The sequence below is a fragment of the Sorghum bicolor genome, chromosome 1, assembly GCF_000003195.3.
Source record: "Sorghum bicolor cultivar BTx623 chromosome 1, Sorghum_bicolor_NCBIv3, whole genome shotgun sequence".
Classification (NCBI taxonomy): domain Eukaryota; kingdom Viridiplantae; phylum Streptophyta; class Magnoliopsida; order Poales; family Poaceae; genus Sorghum; species Sorghum bicolor.
Window position 1 is genome coordinate 7,648,949 of NC_012870.2, and position 18,658 is coordinate 7,667,606.

The 18,658-nt window shown below is 42.6% G+C and overlaps 4 protein-coding genes across 8 annotated transcripts; 2 read left to right on the forward strand and 2 right to left on the reverse strand.

Annotated features, from left to right (window-relative positions):
• LOC8060513 (glucose-1-phosphate adenylyltransferase large subunit) lies at positions 376 to 6,129 on the forward strand. Of its 2 annotated transcripts, XM_021461624.1 has the most exons (16): positions 376 to 738; positions 854 to 967; positions 1,041 to 1,214; positions 1,360 to 1,452; positions 2,807 to 2,890; positions 2,976 to 3,031; positions 3,252 to 3,345; positions 3,479 to 3,591; positions 3,759 to 3,831; positions 4,180 to 4,260; positions 4,497 to 4,583; positions 4,703 to 4,807; positions 4,940 to 5,046; positions 5,204 to 5,264; positions 5,504 to 5,614; positions 5,780 to 6,129. In XM_021461624.1, exons 1-15 carry the CDS (start codon positions 559 to 561, stop codon positions 5,603 to 5,605), a joined length of 1,524 nt encoding a protein of 507 aa, XP_021317299.1. In that variant the 5' UTR covers positions 376 to 558; the 3' UTR covers positions 5,606 to 5,614; positions 5,780 to 6,129. The 2 variants fall into 2 exon arrangements, with proteins under 2 accessions (XP_021317299.1, XP_002463921.1); XM_002463876.2 differs by having other exon boundaries at positions 5,504 to 6,129.
• LOC8060514 (GATA transcription factor 19) lies at positions 6,459 to 11,139 on the reverse strand. Of its 4 annotated transcripts, XM_021461633.1 has the most exons (9): positions 10,737 to 11,112; positions 9,334 to 9,420; positions 9,149 to 9,264; positions 8,093 to 8,161; positions 7,856 to 7,972; positions 7,633 to 7,738; positions 7,353 to 7,421; positions 7,185 to 7,258; positions 6,459 to 6,898 (listed from the first exon to the last, which is right to left on the reverse strand). In XM_021461633.1, exons 1-9 carry the CDS (start codon positions 10,926 to 10,928, stop codon positions 6,829 to 6,831), a joined length of 900 nt encoding a protein of 299 aa, XP_021317308.1. In that variant the 5' UTR covers positions 10,929 to 11,112; the 3' UTR covers positions 6,459 to 6,828. The 4 variants fall into 4 exon arrangements, 3 of the variants coding, with proteins under 3 accessions (XP_021317308.1, XP_021317311.1, XP_021317314.1); XR_002453545.1 differs by lacking the exon at positions 8,093 to 8,161 and having other exon boundaries at positions 7,361 to 7,421; positions 10,737 to 11,139; XM_021461636.1 differs by lacking the exon at positions 8,093 to 8,161 and having other exon boundaries at positions 10,737 to 11,139.
• LOC8060515 (proteinase inhibitor type-2 CEVI57) lies at positions 14,444 to 15,046 on the forward strand. The gene is made up of 2 exons (XM_002463877.2): positions 14,444 to 14,557; positions 14,665 to 15,046. The coding sequence occupies exons 1-2, from the start codon at positions 14,500 to 14,502 to the stop codon at positions 14,880 to 14,882; spliced, it is 276 nt and encodes a 91-aa protein (XP_002463922.1). The 5' UTR covers positions 14,444 to 14,499; the 3' UTR covers positions 14,883 to 15,046.
• LOC8059939 (50S ribosomal protein L7/L12) lies at positions 17,401 to 18,236 on the reverse strand. The gene has a single exon (XM_002466461.2). It carries the CDS (start codon positions 18,152 to 18,154, stop codon positions 17,654 to 17,656), a length of 501 nt encoding a protein of 166 aa, XP_002466506.1. The 5' UTR covers positions 18,155 to 18,236; the 3' UTR covers positions 17,401 to 17,653.

Genomic DNA, 18,658 nt, shown 5'->3' on the forward strand with positions numbered 1-18,658 from the left:
GGAATATGCCAATCGCCACCGGGGCCGAGCCGAAGCCGTGATTCGTTCCGTGGCTGGCTGGTGGCTGCGGTGGGCCCGCAGAGTCCCATGAGAGGCACGGGAGCTTCCGAAAGAAGCCAACAGCGGGCGAGAACGGCGGGCGGAGAGGCGACGTGTGGACGTCAGGCCTCGCGCCGGATAGCGTGCCGACTGGCGATCCAGCGAGAGAAGCCCCTCCCCCGTGCGCCCACCGATTCCACGACAACCCCGCACTCACTGACAGCTCCGCCGCACTCCGTGTGGAGCCCATCCATCAGTGAGGCAAACCCGTGGGTTTGTGTAGCTGTGAGAGCTTTTTTTATGCGTCGCTGCCTCGCCTTCCCTTCTTCCGCTCCACCTCTCCACCGCCTCCATGCCGCTGCCGAGCGCTGCTGGAAAGTTTTAAAACTCACGGGGAGCTCGGAGACTCCACGACGACCGCCGCTTCTCTCGGCCATTGTCGAGGGAGAGAGCGCGCGAGCGACCTAGGTCGTCAGTCGGCTTCGGGTGTTCGGCGCCGTCAGCTAGCTATCCGCGACGATGGGCCTGCGCGTGGCCGCCACCGCGCCAGCTGCGGCCGGCGTGCGCGTGCTCGGTGGCGGCGCCGCGAGCGTGAAGCCGCGACCGTGGGTGGCGCTCGGAGGCAGGAGACGCCTCTCCGTGCGGATGTCCGTCGCCACTACCGAGACCACCACCTCCGCCGCCGCCGCCGTGGGCGCCGTCAGTTTGCTTTCTTATCTTCAGTTTTTTTTTTCCCTCGGCCGTCGCTCTAGCTAGCCATGAGCTCATGACCATTCACGACTCACGAGGGCTTCGTTTGGGGTGCGTGGTGCAGTCGGAGGACCAGGCGCTGGAGGCTAGGAACTCCAGGACGGTGGTAGCGGTCATCCTCGGCGGTGGCGCCGGGACCAGGCTGTTCCCGCTGACCAAGCGCAGGGCCAAGCCCGCGGTGAGTGAGTCGGTTGTGTCTGAGGATTTAAATTCGTGGAATGGGAGCTCATCCATTCCTCTGCATTTTTCAGGTGCCAATTGGCGGCGCGTACAGGCTGATCGACGTGCCGATGAGCAACTGCATAAACAGTGGGATCAACAAGGTGTACATCCTCACGCAGTTCAACTCGCAATCCCTCAACCGCCACCTCTCCAGGGCCTACGATTGCACCAATGGCGTGGCCTTCGGAGACGGATTCGTCGAGGTGTGATTCCAGACTATGTATATATTGTACTCTAGAAAATGGCCGACAAAAGCCACAACACAAGGATTCGTGGTTCAACTCTCGATCGTGATCTGAAAAGGGTATATTACTATATTTGACAGATCGGGGCTCAACTGTGTTTCAGGTTCTAGCAGCAACCCAGAGGCCTGGATCGGAGGGAAAGAGGTGGTTTCAGGGTACTGCTGATGCAGTTCGGCAGTTCGACTGGCTTTTCGATGTAAGAGTTCCGTTCGATGCTTTCTTTTTGGGTAATTCTACACCTCACTCGAGTGTTGGGACACTCACCTCACTGAGTGTTGGAACACTCGATTCACGCGGCCTTTCCTTCTCTTCTCCGTCTCTGACGGGCTTAGAGCAACTCCAGCAGAAGTTCCAAAAACAGCACCTCTACTTTTCATTTGAGTGCTCCCCCTACTTTTGGGTGTCCAAAATTTTTGCTTCCACTCCAACAGCACCTCTAAAATGAAAGACCTCAAATCCAAATGGGCAGACAATGACATGTGGGACCCACACGTCGCTGGGTCAAACCTTTCTTCCTCACATCCTTCATGCAAAGGCTAGGACGCAAATGAGATGAGAGTTCTCAGCGCATCAGGGCAGCGCCCGCGTGGCGGGGAAGAGGCCGCGCCGGAGTTGTGCACTGACGAATCTGCCCAACGGTGGAGGTCGAGGGTGGAGGGAGGGAGCACGATAGTGGAGATCGGCGCTGGAGGAAGGTGGGCGAGGCTGCGTCTGTACGGTGTGGGGAGGTAATGGTCACACCATAAAGGATGGGGGCTGGGCTGTTGGGCCAACAGGAATGGGATCTGCAGAAAAGATTTGGGTGTCCACCCCAAATTTGGGGTTCTAGTAGGGGCCCTGCTGGAGTGTTGTTTTTAGACTGGGCACCCTATTTAGCTATGGGGGCTCAAGTAGGGGCCCTGCTGGAGTTGCTCTTAGAAGATATTTTTGGAGAGGCAGCCAGGCCGGACGGTGGGGGTGGGAGAGACGGCGGCGAGGCGGAGATGGCGGTGGAGGAGGCGGCCAGGCTAGGTTAGGGTGGGGGTGGCCATGTCCATGACGGTGGTGGGGAAAGGGGAAAGAGGAGGTCACCGTGGGCGCGGTAGGGTCTCGCTGGAGCTCCATGGAGACCATGACAGTGGCGCGCGGAGCTCCAGCGAGACACTACCACGCCGTGGCAGGTCTGTGGGCAGTGGGCGGTGGCGGGGTGTTTGGAGGAGGAAAATGCGTAGAGAAACAAACTGAGTGTTCTGAGGTCCCAAGACACTCACATGTAAGATAGAAAGATTCTTCTTTTCATGGACGGTACAAACATGCCCATATAGTGCCAGTGTAGTATCAAATACCCAAAGCATTTATAAAAAACCCGAAGCAAAAGGAAAATATTCTATTACTTGCATTACAAAAACCATCTTTGCCTCTTTTTTTTAATCAGTAGTTCAAATCTGAGGATCATCCCATCAGTTAAAGTTTAGTTCAGAGGGACTGCCAAGTTCCCTATTATTTTACTTTATAATATTATACCACAAAATTTTTCCTTACAGAAATGGTAATACACTAATATTTTATAGGATGCAAAATCTAAAGACATTGATGATGTGTTGATTCTTTCTGGTGACCATCTCTACCGAATGGACTACATGGACTTTGTTCAGGTAACTACCTAAGGAAAATATTTTTTCCCAGTAGGCTGTTTAAGTAGTACGTTTTAAAATTGTTTTTTGGTGATTTCACTTGTAGAGTCATCGGCAAAGAGGTGCAGGCATCAGCATCTGTTGTTTGCCAATTGATGACAGGTGACTCTCTTTCCATTTCAGTAGCCAGTAGTCACTGTACAGGACTACTCAAGTGGCTTTCCATAGAAGATCTTTAGATTAATTATACTTTCTTTGATATGGTACAGGCAAAATCTTGATTTTGAGCATCTGCTAAACTCTCTTTCATGTATTTCCATACCCCTTTTGGTCCTTGTCTCTTTGTGGATGTGATCATGAATGAGTTTCTTTTCTATGTCAGCCGGGCATCTGATTTTGGCCTAATGAAGATAGACGACACTGCAAGAGTTATTTCATTCAGTGAGAAGCCAAAAGGAGACGAATTAAAGGCAATGGTAAGTTGGACTTTGTTTTCCCGCATTCCAACCAACTGACCTGTAGTTCTTTGGGTGCACAAATTTTAGTTGTCCTAGTATATTACACTAAAGTAAACAGAAGCTCTTGAGCCATTTTTTTTTTGGTCTGCAGCAAGTTGACACTACAGTGCTAGGCTTATCAAAGGAGGAAGCAGAAAAGAAACCTTACATAGCTTCAATGGGGGTCTATATTTTTAAGAAAGACATACTTCTAAACCTTTTAAGGTATGTGAATTCAACTCATTGGAGCTCACAAAGTTTCATTAAATTATCTATGTGATTATCCAGACAAAGGGGATTTAGGATCCTCCATTTTATGTTCTAATATTCTATTTAGTTAACTGCTTAATTGTTCGTCAATCTTAAGCTGGACTGTGTCATCGTTTGGTCAGATGGCGTTTTCCCACTGCAAATGATTTTGGTTCTGAAATAATTCCTGCTGCAGCAAAAGAAATCAATGTAAAGGTACGTGCACATATGAATTTAGCATATTGGTCTCCAAGTAGTAATTACCTATTTAAGCATGGTTGCATAGTTCAAGAAAACAGAATCACATCACTTTTCTATTCGTATTCCTGCTAACAAACAGTCGGAAATTTAATATGCCATGCATGACCATTCAACAAAAGGTGTCATGCATGCTAGTATGTCAGATCTTTTTCAGCAACACCTTCATTTTCCTTGTTAAGTTACAGTTGTGCTGCAAATCTTGCACAATTTAAAGACAGGCATATCACCATCTTAGTTATGTATCAATCCTGTTTCATAATCTTGTCCCAAAATCTTGACTTGATATCATGGTGGACATTTCAGGCTTATCTTTTCAATGATTACTGGGAAGATATTGGAACTATTAAGTCCTTCTTTGAGGCAAACCTTGCTCTTGCTGAACAGGTATGCCTTTTAGATTAGCGGCTTACTGCAAACTCTTCAAGTAACTATTTGTACTGCTTTGCTTGAAGTTTAAGTTTTTTTTATATTTCTCTAGAAAAGGAATACTGAAGCAAACCCTTCTACCACACCTGTTCATTCATGTTCTCAGCTCTGGCATTATTCTTTTGAATGTTTGTGGTGTTGCGGTGATTGTGAAACATTGAACTCTTCTGCTCACCTTTGATTAAACCATGCAGCCTCCAAGGTTCAGTTTCTATGACGCTGACAAACCAATGTACACATCACGGAGAAACCTACCACCATCTATGGTCAACAATAGTAAGGTGTGCCCTCTATCTGTACTCAAACTTCCTTATTTTGATTTTTGGGGCATTCATTTACTATTCCTTGAAATCCTATCTGCTTGATGTGCGCCCCTTCTAACACGTTGGTGTCACTGCAGATCACTGATTCAATCATTTCCCACGGATGTTTCTTGGATAACTGCAGGATAGAACATAGTGTTGTTGGAGTTCGTTCTCGGATAGGCTCCAATGTGCACCTCAAGGTTAGGTCTATTTCTTTGTTGGATGAAGTATTTCATTATACAAATATAGAGAAACAAGTAGCAAGTGTTATAGATTTGATCCAATGTCCTGTAGTTAGCAGCTAATATATCTTTTCATCTTTTTCCCTGAAGGATACTGTAATGCTTGGCGCTGATTATTATGAAACTGACGCGGAAAGAAGAGAATTGCTTGCAGAAGGAAATGTTCCTATTGGGATCGGAGAGAATACAACGATTCAGTATGAATGCATATTTTACTTCTACCCCTAACTCATTTGACTATTCAATCCTAATATCTTTGTTTTCGCGCTCTGAAAAAGTTTACTTCTACCACTAACCCCTTTGACATTATCTTTTACTATTCAATCCTAACATCTTCCTTTTTGCTCTCTGCAGAAAGTGTATCATAGACAAGAATGCGAGGATAGGGAAGAATGTGATAATCTCCAATTCTGAAGTAAGCTTGATCTCTACCTCTTTATGACTAGCAGACTAAAAGTATCTGAAATCAGCCAAATAACCAGCAGTTTTCAACTTGCAACAAAATAAGATGGCCACAATGTATGTGTTATCGCAAGTTGTAGGATCTTCTTTCCCTCTGCCAGCATTGTTCTTTTATTTTTCTAATGCATACATCTTCATAGAGAATGTATCATCAACTCTAAACCAAATCTGGCTGGCTGTTACGTTTTACAGGGTGTAGTGGAAGCTGATAGAACCTCCGAAGGCTTCTACATCCGAACCGGCGTCACTGTCGTACTGAAGAACTCGATAATTGCTGATGGATTGGTCATATGAACTGAAAAGGTCTCACAAGGCTGGTATTTGCGGCAGAAACAACCATAGGAGTTCTTTTGTAGTTGTACAATAAGATGCTGTATACCAGTCAAGAGGTTCTGCTTGTCTATACAAGAGAACTTTTGTCTACAAATCTTGTCTCACCATGCGTATTTGACTCAAACAACGTTGCAGATCTTTTTACGAGAACACGTCTGTGGACGAGACGTGTTTTTTCATTATTAAGAGGAAACCAAGATACAAGCTTCAGGCACAAATCACTAGCTCTGGTGCAGTGACGCGAGGAGCGTTTGCACTAGGTTTGCGACTGCTGAACTGCCCTCGCCGGAGGACCAGCTCCCTAGAAAAGTTGCTGATGGATTGGTCATATGAACTGAAAAGGTCTCACAGCGTTGCAGATCATGAATATTTGTCGGTTTCATTTTTTCTTTCTTGGACATTTACACAAACCTTTTCAATTTTTCTTTCTTAATTAACACCAAAAGCTTTAATTCTAATCAGTATGCAACCGAGTTTCAAGTTCATTGTGCCAAATTCAATGTGCTTGATCATGTATTCACATCATAGGTTGCATGTTTGAAACTGCTTTACCGATGATTTTGAAAGTAGAGGTAGTCTGCCTGGTCCAGATACTTTGCTTCAAACATGCAGCATGCCATATAAAACTTAAGTCAGATATAAAAGTGTTTTAGTACTTCTTGCGACAATGCAAATAATAAGTAATAAATGGCACATTATTCATAATAAAGCTCAACAAGAAAATGATGATGTTGAACGATTTACCAATTGCCTGTTTAAATTTTAAATATGGTGTCAGCATGTCGACCAATAAATCCATAATTCCACTACAACATACCACAATATCACGGGATTTTTCTATAAAACAAATTGCATTGAAGTTGATGCAAATTACTATTGAAGTGGTTTGTACAACAATAAACAAACATTTCCCAAGAATGCCATAGTATTCTGGAAAACATTTTGAGTTGCTGCCCAGTCAACCAGTCTGGTTGAAACAGGGTAAGGAGTAAGAACTGCATTACTGTCAGCAATACAATATGAATCGGGTAGGGAGATAATCAGATAAATGTGGCAACACAATGCATGCATTTTTTTCGCAATGGTGCAGCCTTTGTTAGTTTCTCTGCCTTATAAGTCATCCTAAACTTGGGAATTTCTGACAGAAACCTATGTCTCAATTTATATACACGTTTGAGCATTTGTCATGAAACTGCCTTGATATCTTCTTCGGTGGGCGGGCGTGTGTCCAGTTTCTGCTCCTGTTTTGGCATCCTGACCAATAAATTAAGGTTCAGTGATCGGGTATTTCATTATATACGAAGAAATTTTTGGAGAGACCTCTTAAAAAATAAAAGCTCCCTAGGCAGCTATATGCGATGATAAAGCAGATGTAGAAAATTCCAGCTAAACCGTGTCATGAGAGTTTGTCCCTCCCAGTCTGAACTTATCTCAAGAGAACTTGAAGTTCAGATTTGCTGATTTGCACAGCCGACCATACTACATCACACAGCTTCCAGTTCCAGACAATGATTTCACATACAGTAAAGAGCATGCTTACATCGAGTCAGTTTTGACTGTGGCTTGATTATACTCCACAGGAAGAACAATTGAGTTTTTGACATCAGTATCTCCCTGCACAAGTAAATCAGAAGTGCAGTGTACAGATAAACTCTGTTACAAGAAAAGGTGTTCAGATAAACAAGTTTGTATTACAAACTTAGTGCACCATTTTACTTGGATTGGCAAGCTGCTGCTGAGTCATTTTGGGTGCATTCAGAGGACTTCTTAGAGTACCCTGAAAAATCCAAAGGTTAACTAGTAGGAATGTTGCTAATAGGGCCCACAAGCACAAGTTAATCAGGTAATTTGTTGACCAATCATAGTATCTTACTGGAAAGTTTGTCAAATTAAGAAGAATGATGTTTTTCTTTGACATGAGGAGGAAAAAGGTACCAAACAGCTAAACAGGAAAAGAGGTGCTATGATTGGCATAGAGAAACATGTACCTTATTTGCCCACATTAAGCCGCAAGCGTTGCAGAGCGACCTTGGACCAGCTGGGCCCCGGCGCATGGCTGGAGTAAGCCTTGAGCTGATGCCACAATTTTGGCAACTAGCAAAACAGGCCAACATTAGTCAATAAATGAAGGCAACAACCTTCTGCATATGAAACTGATGTAACACATGCCATAATCACAAAGTGAAAGTTGGCACATGACAACTAACTCACTGGGTTTCTCGCAAATGATCATCCTCGCCGTTAGTTGGACAGACACAAGCTGCAGAAGAAGTGGCACCATCACCAAAATCTGATCTCCCAGCAAATTGACCTTTACGCCGTTTCATCCTGAAAAATTTATTGAGATTGTGCAATTCAAGATTTAGAAATAATTTACAACAAAAACATCACAGAGTAGCGATCACTTGAATGCAAAATATGGTTATGCAATGGTTACGGTAAATAAACCTGGGATATATTCCCAGTGGTGAATGGTGGCGAGCAGCAATAGGTAGTCCAGGGTTTGTTCCCTGGCAGCTGCAACAGAATGTAAACAGGATGATAAAAAAAACACAGAAGCACCTTTTCTAGCATGATTAGAGCAAGAAACAGTAACTGGATTGAACCAGGTAGGTTGAGAAGAAACACGATGGTTCCAGAAAAGGAGTGACAAATGGAAAATCAGTGCCTGGCAAGGTAATGGCAAATCATAGAACTCATCAGTTCATTGTCCATGGAATCCATATAAGCCTTTACATGATACCTCTTCCAAAATCCTAGACTAAAAGGCATAAAAAGAAAGTCCTTGTTCATTTTAATATCTAACTGAAATAAGTCTTTTAAACATTGAATTTCTAGCGATTTCTCAGAGCACATTATCTTGAATAACATGCCTGTACCTTTAGTGCAGAAGTACTCCAATAGATAGATCCATGGTATCACTGCTATTTAGTTTTTCTCCGATGTTAGTACTTGGAGAAACTATTTCAAGATAAAAGGGCGACCTAAGATTGGATAGGATAGCAGTGATAATAGTCTAAATATGGCATGTGTATTCCTATTTAAACGGAGTGACATAAGAAAAGAAATTAAGTAAATCCTGGTCTTATATACCAAAGAATACTCTCACATTAGGAATGTAGAAGGCACGGCACATCCTATTTATGTGGTATAGCAATGTCAAAGTCAAAGAATATTTTCACATTAGGAATGCAGAAGGCGTGGCACATCCTATTTATGTAGTATAGCAATGTCAAAGTCAAACATAATCAAGTCTTCAATGAGCTGATAATTTTATCTAACGTGGAGACTGGAGACTAACAAACGCAGACATTTTACAATTTATATCTCAAATCCTCCAAATGACAGCAGACAATTTGTTAACCAAGAATACTTTCAAAATTTCATTACACGCGTGCTTTGAAATTTTAATATGCATGGACCCTGGTAGGTTATGATGGTCATTTCATGTGCAGCATAATTTATATCATTGCTAAACATAGAAGGGCATTATTCTGTCCTTACTTTTGGGCGACCTCCTTGCGCACACTGTATCTAATCCTTTTATCGAAACATCTTTCCTTTCTCTTCTCACGGAATCTCATTAAGGAAGCAACCCTTCTAGCAGCCACAGTTGTATTCTGCACATGAGACAATGCTTTAGGAGAAACTGGAAATACCTGTCCTTACTGCAGGAAGTGTGTGGATACCTTCTCATCATTTGCCGTAGGAACAGCCATGTTTACCAAACCAGGCGGAACCTCGTACCCTCCAAGTACTAAAAGAACAGCCTGAACCTGTTCAAGAGAAAATATTTAGGATATACTGCTCGCCTAGGTGAGTTTCTGCATATGCAACTTCCATATCTCACTGACACGCTGGCTCACATGTGGCCCTGGGATACACATGTCAGTGAAACAATCTCATCACCATATACATTCAAACAAAACAATAATGACATGGGCATATGGTCACCCTCAAAACCTTCAATACGGTTGCATCATGCTTACTTTGTTCTTGGTTTATGATTGCAGTGAAGCTTTTCACTACACCGGGTTCATGATTGCATTTACAAGCATTCTCACTAATACAGTAGCTAAGGAATTGAGATAGACCCCAAAAAAAATTCAAAACTACACCCCAATTGAAGACTGGCAAAACCACCTTGTATCTCTAGTAAAATTCTGAAAGTTATGACCATGACTTTGACCAATCCAGGTAAATCATCTCAATTACTCACTTACAGAAGTTTCCTAATTTAGTTGCCTCCAGCTTTCCAAATAACCATACCCGATAACTAGAACAAAAAGAATCCTCAGCTTGCCAATGAGAAAAGTAAACCATATGAATGAATCCAGTTCAGTCCAGGACCACAGATGAAAATGCTTGCAAATTTTCATATTTGGGACCAAAACACTAATACGACTTAGGAACAAAGAATATATGCTTCTGATATAAAAATGAATATGCACGCTTCTATTTGAATTTTATTCAGCAAATATAACATAAACACAAATACGTTACAATAGTAGCAGAAGAAAGAAGACATCTACACTATTCAGAAGACACGCGACTTCACCACAACACAACTATAAAACATACAGAAAACAGTACGATTCAGCAATCAAGCATTCAGCTCGATTCCATTCGAACAGTAGAACACTATATCCATACTGATCGAAAAATGGCCAAACCAATTCATAATAACATTAGTCCCCTTACAGGATAACCAAAAGCACAGTCATATCATACAGCACGCATATTCTTTGGTGCAATTCAGCAAGGGTAGGGTACAAAGGGATATGGTCAATTTACAATAGCAAATCAGAAACTGCGACTAACTTAGCCATAATTGGCAATCAAGTCCCCTTAGAATTCAATAAAAAACGATAAAAGACAGAATTTGATTATGTGCAACTCAACAGCAGAGCGCCTCTGCAAAGCTGGAACAATATGTGCTGATTCATAGCCGGCGCCCGGCGCTGCGGCGCACGCTAATCTCCGGCCAAGACGATTAACGATGATCGCAACAAGTCAACGCAGCATATAGGAACCAAGGAAAGAGAATTTGGGAAGGGGCGATGGATTTTGCAGGGGGTGCAAGAGGCGCGACCTTTTGGGGCGGGACGGGGTCGAAGATGAAGACGTCGCCCTGGTACACCAGCGTGAGCTGCTCCGACGCCGCGCTCATCAGCGCCTCCGCCGCCGCCGCGGCCGAGGAGGCGTCGCCCCCGCCGGCAGCGACGGCGCCATCCGCCAGGGGTGGCCGGGGACCGTGGTCGTCCGCCGCGGGCTCCGCCGCCATCGGCTGAGGATCGGACGGTGGAGATGCGTGCGTGCGGACAGGGGGCGGCCCGCGGACAGGCTCGCTTTGAGCGCACGTGTGGAGGATGGACGAGAGGCGCGCACGTGTGATGGTTGAGACATATACACTGCCGGTGTACGTGTCTGCCCGTGGGGCGTCACAACTCACAATCACAAGCCTACGCGTTCTGTGTGTTTCCGCTTCTGATCGAAAAATAGAAATCAACATTAGGAGCACGCTATGGGTTTGCGAATGTGACGTGTCTTCGTCATGATAAAGTAGTGTGTGAAGTTTGTTACGATGAACCCGCGAGATTGAGATGTTTTGAAACATAAACCATGCAAGTCTGCGCTTGCAGTCCTAGCAACTTGAATCGTGTACAATAATGTTCTGAAACGAAATCCTAAGTTGGAAATTCAAAACTATACAACTCTGAATTGTCTCAAAACTCTAAGCCCTATTTTATTTGAGTTGGTTTGGTTTAAAAGCTGCATTTCTCGCTTTTAGTTTTGGCTGTTTTTATTGGCTTTTGTAATAATTTTTTTCTCGATTACTCAAAAGATTTACGTGTCATTGTATTAAGGTAGCGAAATTTTTTTTAATACAACACATCTTAGCGGGGTCCTAGGGGTCAAAAAAATTATACATGGATGCTCAGATCCACCCTAATATATATACTAAAATTTGTAATAAATTTGAACTTCTTAGCGCATCAAAAACCATAAGAAAAAATCCTCAAAACATGATTTTTTTTTCTAGCTTTTCAGTTTTTCAAAAGCTAACTCAAAAACTGGCTTGTTTGTTTTAGCTCCTGGCTTTTGGCTAGCAAAAACCAAATAAAAGTTAAAACAAACAGAGCCTTAGCCACATGATGAAAACACAACCAGACTTAGAACATGTTTAGATTACTAGGGCTGGTTACTAGTTAGGGCTAAACATTAGCCTAAATTAGAAGAACCTCGTGCGGGATTGCAAGAATTTGGGATACAAATAAGTGGAGATGATGGGGATAATTTGCATTAAGAGATTGGAAGTTAGCGGGATGACATGGTTAAGTGAGAGATGGTGTGTGAATAGTTAGTGAAAGATGATGTAGATGACTTGCATTTTGAGATAGAACTTGCAATAGGACTAAAACTTTATAAGAGATATAGGTTAGTTGTAGTTAGCTTGCTAGCAACTAGTTAAAAGTTAAGTAACATCTATTAGCTCCCCTTTTGGATGCGCTAGGCACTAGTGCTAATTTTATCTAATTTTTAATTTACTCTTATATCAAACATGTTTCCTCCCTAGGATGCTAGAACATGGGCAGAATTTGGGCATGCACCCATCTAAGTACAGTAGAAGATATCAAAGCCAATCTCATGACAATTGATTGACAATTCTCGAGCATTGTATATCCTCAAATTGAGACGCAGGCTTCGCCATAAAACTACTTCAAGATAACGCATATGGCAAAGACACAAACATAAGCAGCTAGAATGAAAAAAAGTAATGCTAATGCTAATGCATGCATTCCAAGTTGCCATTTTTTTAATGGACTGCACTCCAAGTTGCCTTTTGCATATGTTTCAGATAGTGATGCAATCTATTTTATCAGCTTTGAGCTGTTGTCAGCTAAGAATTTGTTCACGGAACAATCTTCCACCTTCTATCCATCGCTTTACAACAGTCTACTTGTGGAGTACACATTCGGTGCTTCAAGCCTTTAACCTTGTGTGTCGTCTTGCAGTAGCCAATAGCTGACTTGTGATATTTGGCGGGTCATTTCATCGCACCAATCCAGCTTACAAAACCCAATTGCTGGCCTACACCAAAACAAGACGATTTATCATAATTAGAAATGAAATTTGGTGCAGTAACAGCTAGGAGACAAAAGAGGAAGAAATATTACTAGGTACTGCTCGATCGAGATCAATACATTCTCCTTGTACTCAGGTGTACCAATTAATGAATAAAGTTTGCTAATTAATTAATGGTTTCATTTAATAGATCCGTGTAGTTTTCTGAAATATGTATACCACAGCCATTCTTTTACTATTTTATTTGCATTCATCCAATGACATCCAGACTAGTTTGGATTTGACTCATATTGGCCCATGTTATATATTGATGTGAGATTGTAGGGGTTAAGTCACACCTTAATCGTTCAAAGTGAATTAGACCAACATATATATAAAGTTTTAGAGTCCTTGCCACCACCCCTACGTTAACATTTCTATGTGAAGTAAGGGACGGAAGTGTAAGTGAGTTGGTGGTAATGTGTGGTTCACTCAATGTGCGGAGTTATATAAGCCGTTGGACTCTAATGACATGCAAATGGTATCGGGCTGACCTTCACAGACACACATATGTGTGGGCACTGTATGTATGTTTGCATGTACAAAGAAGGAACATTTCTAGACATTGCTCTGGTCATTGTTTGACCAATTGTAAGTGTGTTAGGCCAACGAGGATGTTGACCCCTTTTGAGAAAAGGGGGATGGGTTATATATGACATTCAAGGGTTGTTTGGTTTTACTTCTTTACCTAGAAACTATGTTGGCTCACTGGACGAGGATATAGAGTCAACTTATATGTTTGATGCCTAGCCAAAGTACTTTGGCACTTGTATGGGTAGGTTTTGCCTTGCTTTCATGAGAGAGCCAAATTGGGTCTCCTCGGTGGGCAAGTTTCTTGTTGCTCATGCTAGAGGTGAGGCAAGGCAAGGCTACCCACACTTAGGAACCATACATGCCCTCGGTCTAGTTGGATTTAGCCTATAATAGCCCATATCATGTATTGGTACAAGTTTATACAGATTTAATATTACCTTGGTTGTTCAAAAGATTTGCCCTTGCTCTTATGATAGAGCCAAGTCTCTCCTAGGTGGACAAGCTTCTCGTTGCTTGCGCCAGGGAGATGAGGCAAGACAAAGCTATCCATACCTAGGAACCAAGCATGCTGTGAGTCTAGTTCGAATTTGGCTCATAGTGGTTCATATTATGTATTGATATGAGATTGTTGGGTTTAGTTTCACCTTATTAGTTGTTGAAGGTGGGTTAGATCAACATATAAAGGTTATAGAGTCATTACCACCGTCCTCGGTTAATCCTTTTAAGTAAAGTGAGGACAAAAACTTGAGTTAGTGGTAATGTGTGCATCTGAGCTATTTAGTCTATGGTATTATTCCTTCTGCTCATTACGGATATGGATCTCACATCTCAGTAAACAGTAAACAGCATTTCAGGTTGTACAAGAAAGAAAAAAGTGACGATTATTTTCTTCAGGATCTACGAGAACGGGGAGTGACGATTCTTTGACTAGACCATCTAGCTTGGATCCAGATCACACTCTTAAATTCTGGGTCAGTGCTTACCTACAAGTCAAAAGGAGAAATCAGCAATACACGCTAGTCAGATGCAACGCCAGATTTTGCTGACTTATTGCAGCTCGTCTTCACACAAGTTGCATATCTTCAATCTTCACCCTTGGTGCTGCTGCAGGAAATATAGACCAAGCTTCCTGTACATACACTATATATAAACTTCACTACTGCAGAGACCATGGCCACCATCAGAAGCTGTTGGAAATGGCCACCATCAAAGCTTGCTCTTCCAGACTTGTTCCAGTGGCTCTCCTGCTGTGTGGTAGCTGCCTAACTATCTACACCCTCTCTTCTCGCTTTGATTCTTCTCTGCCATAGTTCTCTTGCTCCGTCTTGAGTGATGCTCATTTCTGAATTTTATATATGCAGGGCTCATAGTGATGGGCTCCATTTCGGGATTGGAAGCAAAGGACAAGGACGGGAAGGTGTGCATCGAGACCTGCCAGGAAGCGTACTACATGACGTGCCCGTCCACAGGCAACGCGAAGCTCAACCCGGCGTGCAACTGCTGCCTGGCCTCCTTGAAGGAGGACGGCTGCACCATCTACTTGAAGGACGGGACAGTGGAGAAATGCCCAAGAACCTGATCGGCGGCCTCCTTTGTATGGCCAAACAATAAGATAAGATAGGTCTTGATGTTGAATATAAAGGTCTGCCCCCTTTTCGTACTGAAGAATAAGACAGGTCTTGATGTTGAATAAAAAAGGCCTCTCCCTTTACGTACTACATAAATGGGAGAAATTCTGTTGAACCCAAGTCATCTTGCAAAAGTAAACGAATTGACATTGATTCGGTGGTTGCATATGATTCCATAATCAGGTGACTTGAAGTTACATTCAAGCACTGGTAGGCTAAATTTATATGAATACAGGCAGTGCCGTCAAAAAGTAGGAACACAGAGAGTCAAACCAAAAATTACCCACACACACACAGAGATAATTCTGCTAGAAAGTTCAACATCCAGTTGAAAATGAATCGGAAGTGGTTGCTGCAGCTGCTGCTATAAAAAGAGCAGACGAGCAGGGCCATGTGCTGTCAAATCTCATAATTTCACAACACAACACATTGCTAGCTAAACAATGGCAAGTGCAAACTTCTACATGCACAATGTATAACAAAGTTACAATCCACATCAACAGAGCTTTTATTCAAAATAGCTTCGAGATTGGTAATGATTATTCACATGAATCATCAAAATGTTACAACATGAAGCAACTGAGAGCATAACTTTTTTTATTCAACAATACTAAATTCTTTAACAATAGAATGAAGTAATGTTTTCCACTTCTCTCCTCCAAACTGAACCCACATTTTTCAAATAGCAAAACTGAGGTTTACAATCCTAGCTATTCTCATGTCAGAAGATTTATATTTGCCTTCAAAGCAGAAATGTAGCAAGTGTAATATGCAAAGGAGATTACTTTGGTTTGTCTAATCTGACAACCTACACAGTGCAATGGTACAACAATAAGGCCTTGTTTAGTTTCCAAAAAAATTTGCAAAATTTTTCAGATTCCCCGTCACATCGAATCTTTAGACGCATGCATGGAGTATTAAATATAGACGAAAATAAAAACTAATTGCACAGTTTGATCGGAATTGACGAGACGAATCTTTTAAGCCTAGTTAGTCCATGATTAGACAATATTTATCAAATACAAACGAAAATGCTACAGTACCCATTTTGCAAAATTTTTTGCAACTAAACAAGGCCTAAGATTAAGAGCACAATTGCACAAATTTACGTAGGATAAGAACAGCGTATTCAGACAACAGTTGAGATTTAGTTAGCAGAACTATATGAGAAATGTCTCGCTTCATTTGGTCCAGAGGTTAAGCATGATTAATTTCTTCCAAGACGTTGCAATGCTTGCGTTTCTGATATCTTGATGGGAAGAAATGACTTTCTTAAAGAAAATTCCCCTTAGGATACCCATGCTACACAATCTATCTACTACCACTTTCTCCTGTGCTAGCAGCCTGCCAGGCCATGCACTCCAATGGAGCTTTTCCTTTCTCCTTGGCATTGTCACCCATATGCTGAATCTAGCTAATTATTTCAGAAACTCCATATCTGTATACAGAAGAATTTGAAGACCTTAGCAACTATTGGCGCTAACATTGGTAATTCTGCAGAAACGACTAATTAGATTCACAACTATTTTAAGCCAGCAAAAAATTACTGTTGAAACTTAAGTTCCACAAGCATAATCAAATGTTAAGCACACCCAGTTTTGATATCCAGAACATTGACTCCAAATATGGGACCTTAGCAAGGTCTCAACTATAACCACGATATAGCAACTTACATTCATATGCCCACTTGACAACCTCGGCTCAACAGATCAAAGTTAAGTATTTCTCAAACTGTGTTTGCTATAAAAGTAGTTTCACCAGGCCATGACCATTCCAACTAGAGTCTCTAGTAGTTCAAATTCAAACCAAATTCTGCCAAAAAAAAGTAACACCTATCTTAAGTAACACAGTACCACCAGTTTGATTCAAAAGGTGACTACAGTAGCCAGCCGAAAATTATTGTGGAAATGAACTCACTCAAGCATAATGAACAGAGTCCTAGAAACACAATATTTGTTAACTGTTAAGCATGGCCCTGAGCATGCACAGAACTAGACTGATCCTCAATACCATTCTTGGAATCTTATGAATGGCTGGACTTGAACTACAAGATAGCAACAGTACATTCATCTAAACACTTGACTTCAACTACCTAAGCTGAAACATTTTCAAAACTTTATAAACATTGTTGTGCACATAAAAGTACTCTAGACCACAACTATTTCAGCAAACTACTCCCCTCTAGATGAAAACTTCTATAAGTTCATAGTTCGAATTCGAACAAATATTGCCAGAAATCTACTTACTGAAATGACGTGCAGCTCTCCTGTGTTGTTCGACAAAAAAAATGCCAGAATGATAACCACTTACCAAAGTACCAGTTTTTGTCCCAGTGCAAACAACTTCACAGTTCAAAGTATCCTAAGTTGCAAAACCTTACCTAAATATATCAATGATTGCAATTGCAACGACCACAGAACGACAAATGAAAGACATCTAATTGCAATCCTCTCCTTAAAAAAAACAGAATGAGAAAACGATGGAACTCTGATGCTACGAATTTGCTATATGTCACACATCTCATAGAAAACATTGATACAGAGCTTGAAACTTGATCACTAAGTCTAAGTTCGTATTCCCCGAAGCCCAACTGGCGTTTGCACTGGCAGTGAAAAGATCTCCAGTCAGATTTACTAATTATTGACTCCTTGTTCCAAAATTATCTCTGTTTCGTACAAGAAACAAAAACCAAGAAGCGAGGGCATACACAGCTCTCGTCGTCTCACTCGAGAACAATTTTGGCGCCGACCGCCCGCATCTTCTCGGCAATACTCTCCGCCTCCTCTTTTGGAACTCCGGCCTTCAGCACGGCGGGCGCCTTCTCGACGAGCTCCTTAGCCTCCTTCAGCCCCAAACTGGTGAACGCCCTGAGCTCCTTGATGATCTTGAGCTTCGCCGCGGCGTCGAACCCCTCCAGCTTCACGTCGAACGCCATCTTCTCCTCCTTGGCCTTCGCCTCCTCGCCGGCCGCCCCGGGACCTACTCCGCCGCCGACGAGCGCGGCGCCGCCCGTGAGGATAGCTAATGGGGGCATCTGGTCGACACCGAGGCGGCCGCGCAGGGTGTCGGCGAGGGAAGAGGCCTCGAGGAGGGTGAGCCCGCAGATCTCGTCGACGAGCGCGGAGACGCGCGGGGTCGGGGTGACGGCGGTGGAGAAGGAGGCGGCGGGGAGGGTGGAGGGGGGAATCAGGAGGCGGCGGAGGTGGAGGAGGCGGGACGCCATTAGGGTTTTCGTGAGGAGCGAGCTGACGCCGTCGCAGCGACCGGCCGGAGCGGAGCAGATGGCTTCAAGTGAAAGGAGAACGTTTCATGACTTCAATCATCAGTTCGTCACTTGAAGACAGAAGGCGGATTCAGTAAATTACGTCTACTGAGTAAGAGGGCACATTAGAAAACCAGGAAAAAAATTTTCAATTAGATGGTACTCCCTCCATCCTAAATTGTAAGTCATTCCAAGAATCTTGAAGAGTCAAACTTTTCTAAGTTTGACCAAATTTATATGATAAAATAATAATTATTATGATACTAACTAAATATCATTAGATTCTTTCTTAATTATATTTTCATAGTATACTCACTTTACATTACAAATCTTAGTATTTCTCTCTATAACTTTAGTCAAACGTGAAAATACTTTGACTCTCCAAGATTCTTGGAACGACATACAATTTGGGATGGAGAGAGTACAATGTTTATTAAGCACGTACACTCACCCTATAAACGTACG

What these genes read in the sequence shown, in the direction of transcription:
- LOC8060513 (XM_002463876.2), top strand. Translation starts at nt 559, where the DNA reads ATGGGCCTGCGCGTGGCCGCCACCGCGCCAGCTGCGGCCGGCGTGCGC. An exon ending in GAGACGAATTAAAGGCAATG is followed by an intron (nt 3,346 to 3,478) that starts GTAAGTTGGACT and finishes TTTGGTCTGCAG; the next exon opens with CAAGTTGACACTACAGTGCT. An exon ending in CAAAAGAAATCAATGTAAAG is followed by an intron (nt 3,832 to 4,179) that starts GTACGTGCACAT and finishes TGGACATTTCAG; the next exon opens with GCTTATCTTTTCAATGATTA.
- LOC8060514 (XM_021461633.1), bottom strand. Translation starts at nt 10,928, where the DNA reads ATGGCGGCGGAGCCCGCGGCGGACGACCACGGTCCCCGGCCACCCCTG. An exon ending in CCACTGGGAATATATCCCAG is followed by an intron (nt 7,973 to 8,092) that starts GTTTATTTACCG and finishes TAAATTTTTCAG; the next exon opens with GATGAAACGGCGTAAAGGTC. An exon ending in GCTTAATGTGGGCAAATAAG is followed by an intron (nt 7,422 to 7,632) that starts GTACATGTTTCT and finishes TGGATTTTTCAG; the next exon opens with GGTACTCTAAGAAGTCCTCT.
- LOC8060515 (XM_002463877.2), top strand. Translation starts at nt 14,500, where the DNA reads ATGGCCACCATCAAAGCTTGCTCTTCCAGACTTGTTCCAGTGGCTCTC. An exon ending in AGTGGCTCTCCTGCTGTGTG is followed by an intron (nt 14,558 to 14,664) that starts GTAGCTGCCTAA and finishes TTATATATGCAG; the next exon opens with GGCTCATAGTGATGGGCTCC.
- LOC8059939 (XM_002466461.2), bottom strand. Translation starts at nt 18,154, where the DNA reads ATGGCGTCCCGCCTCCTCCACCTCCGCCGCCTCCTGATTCCCCCCTCC.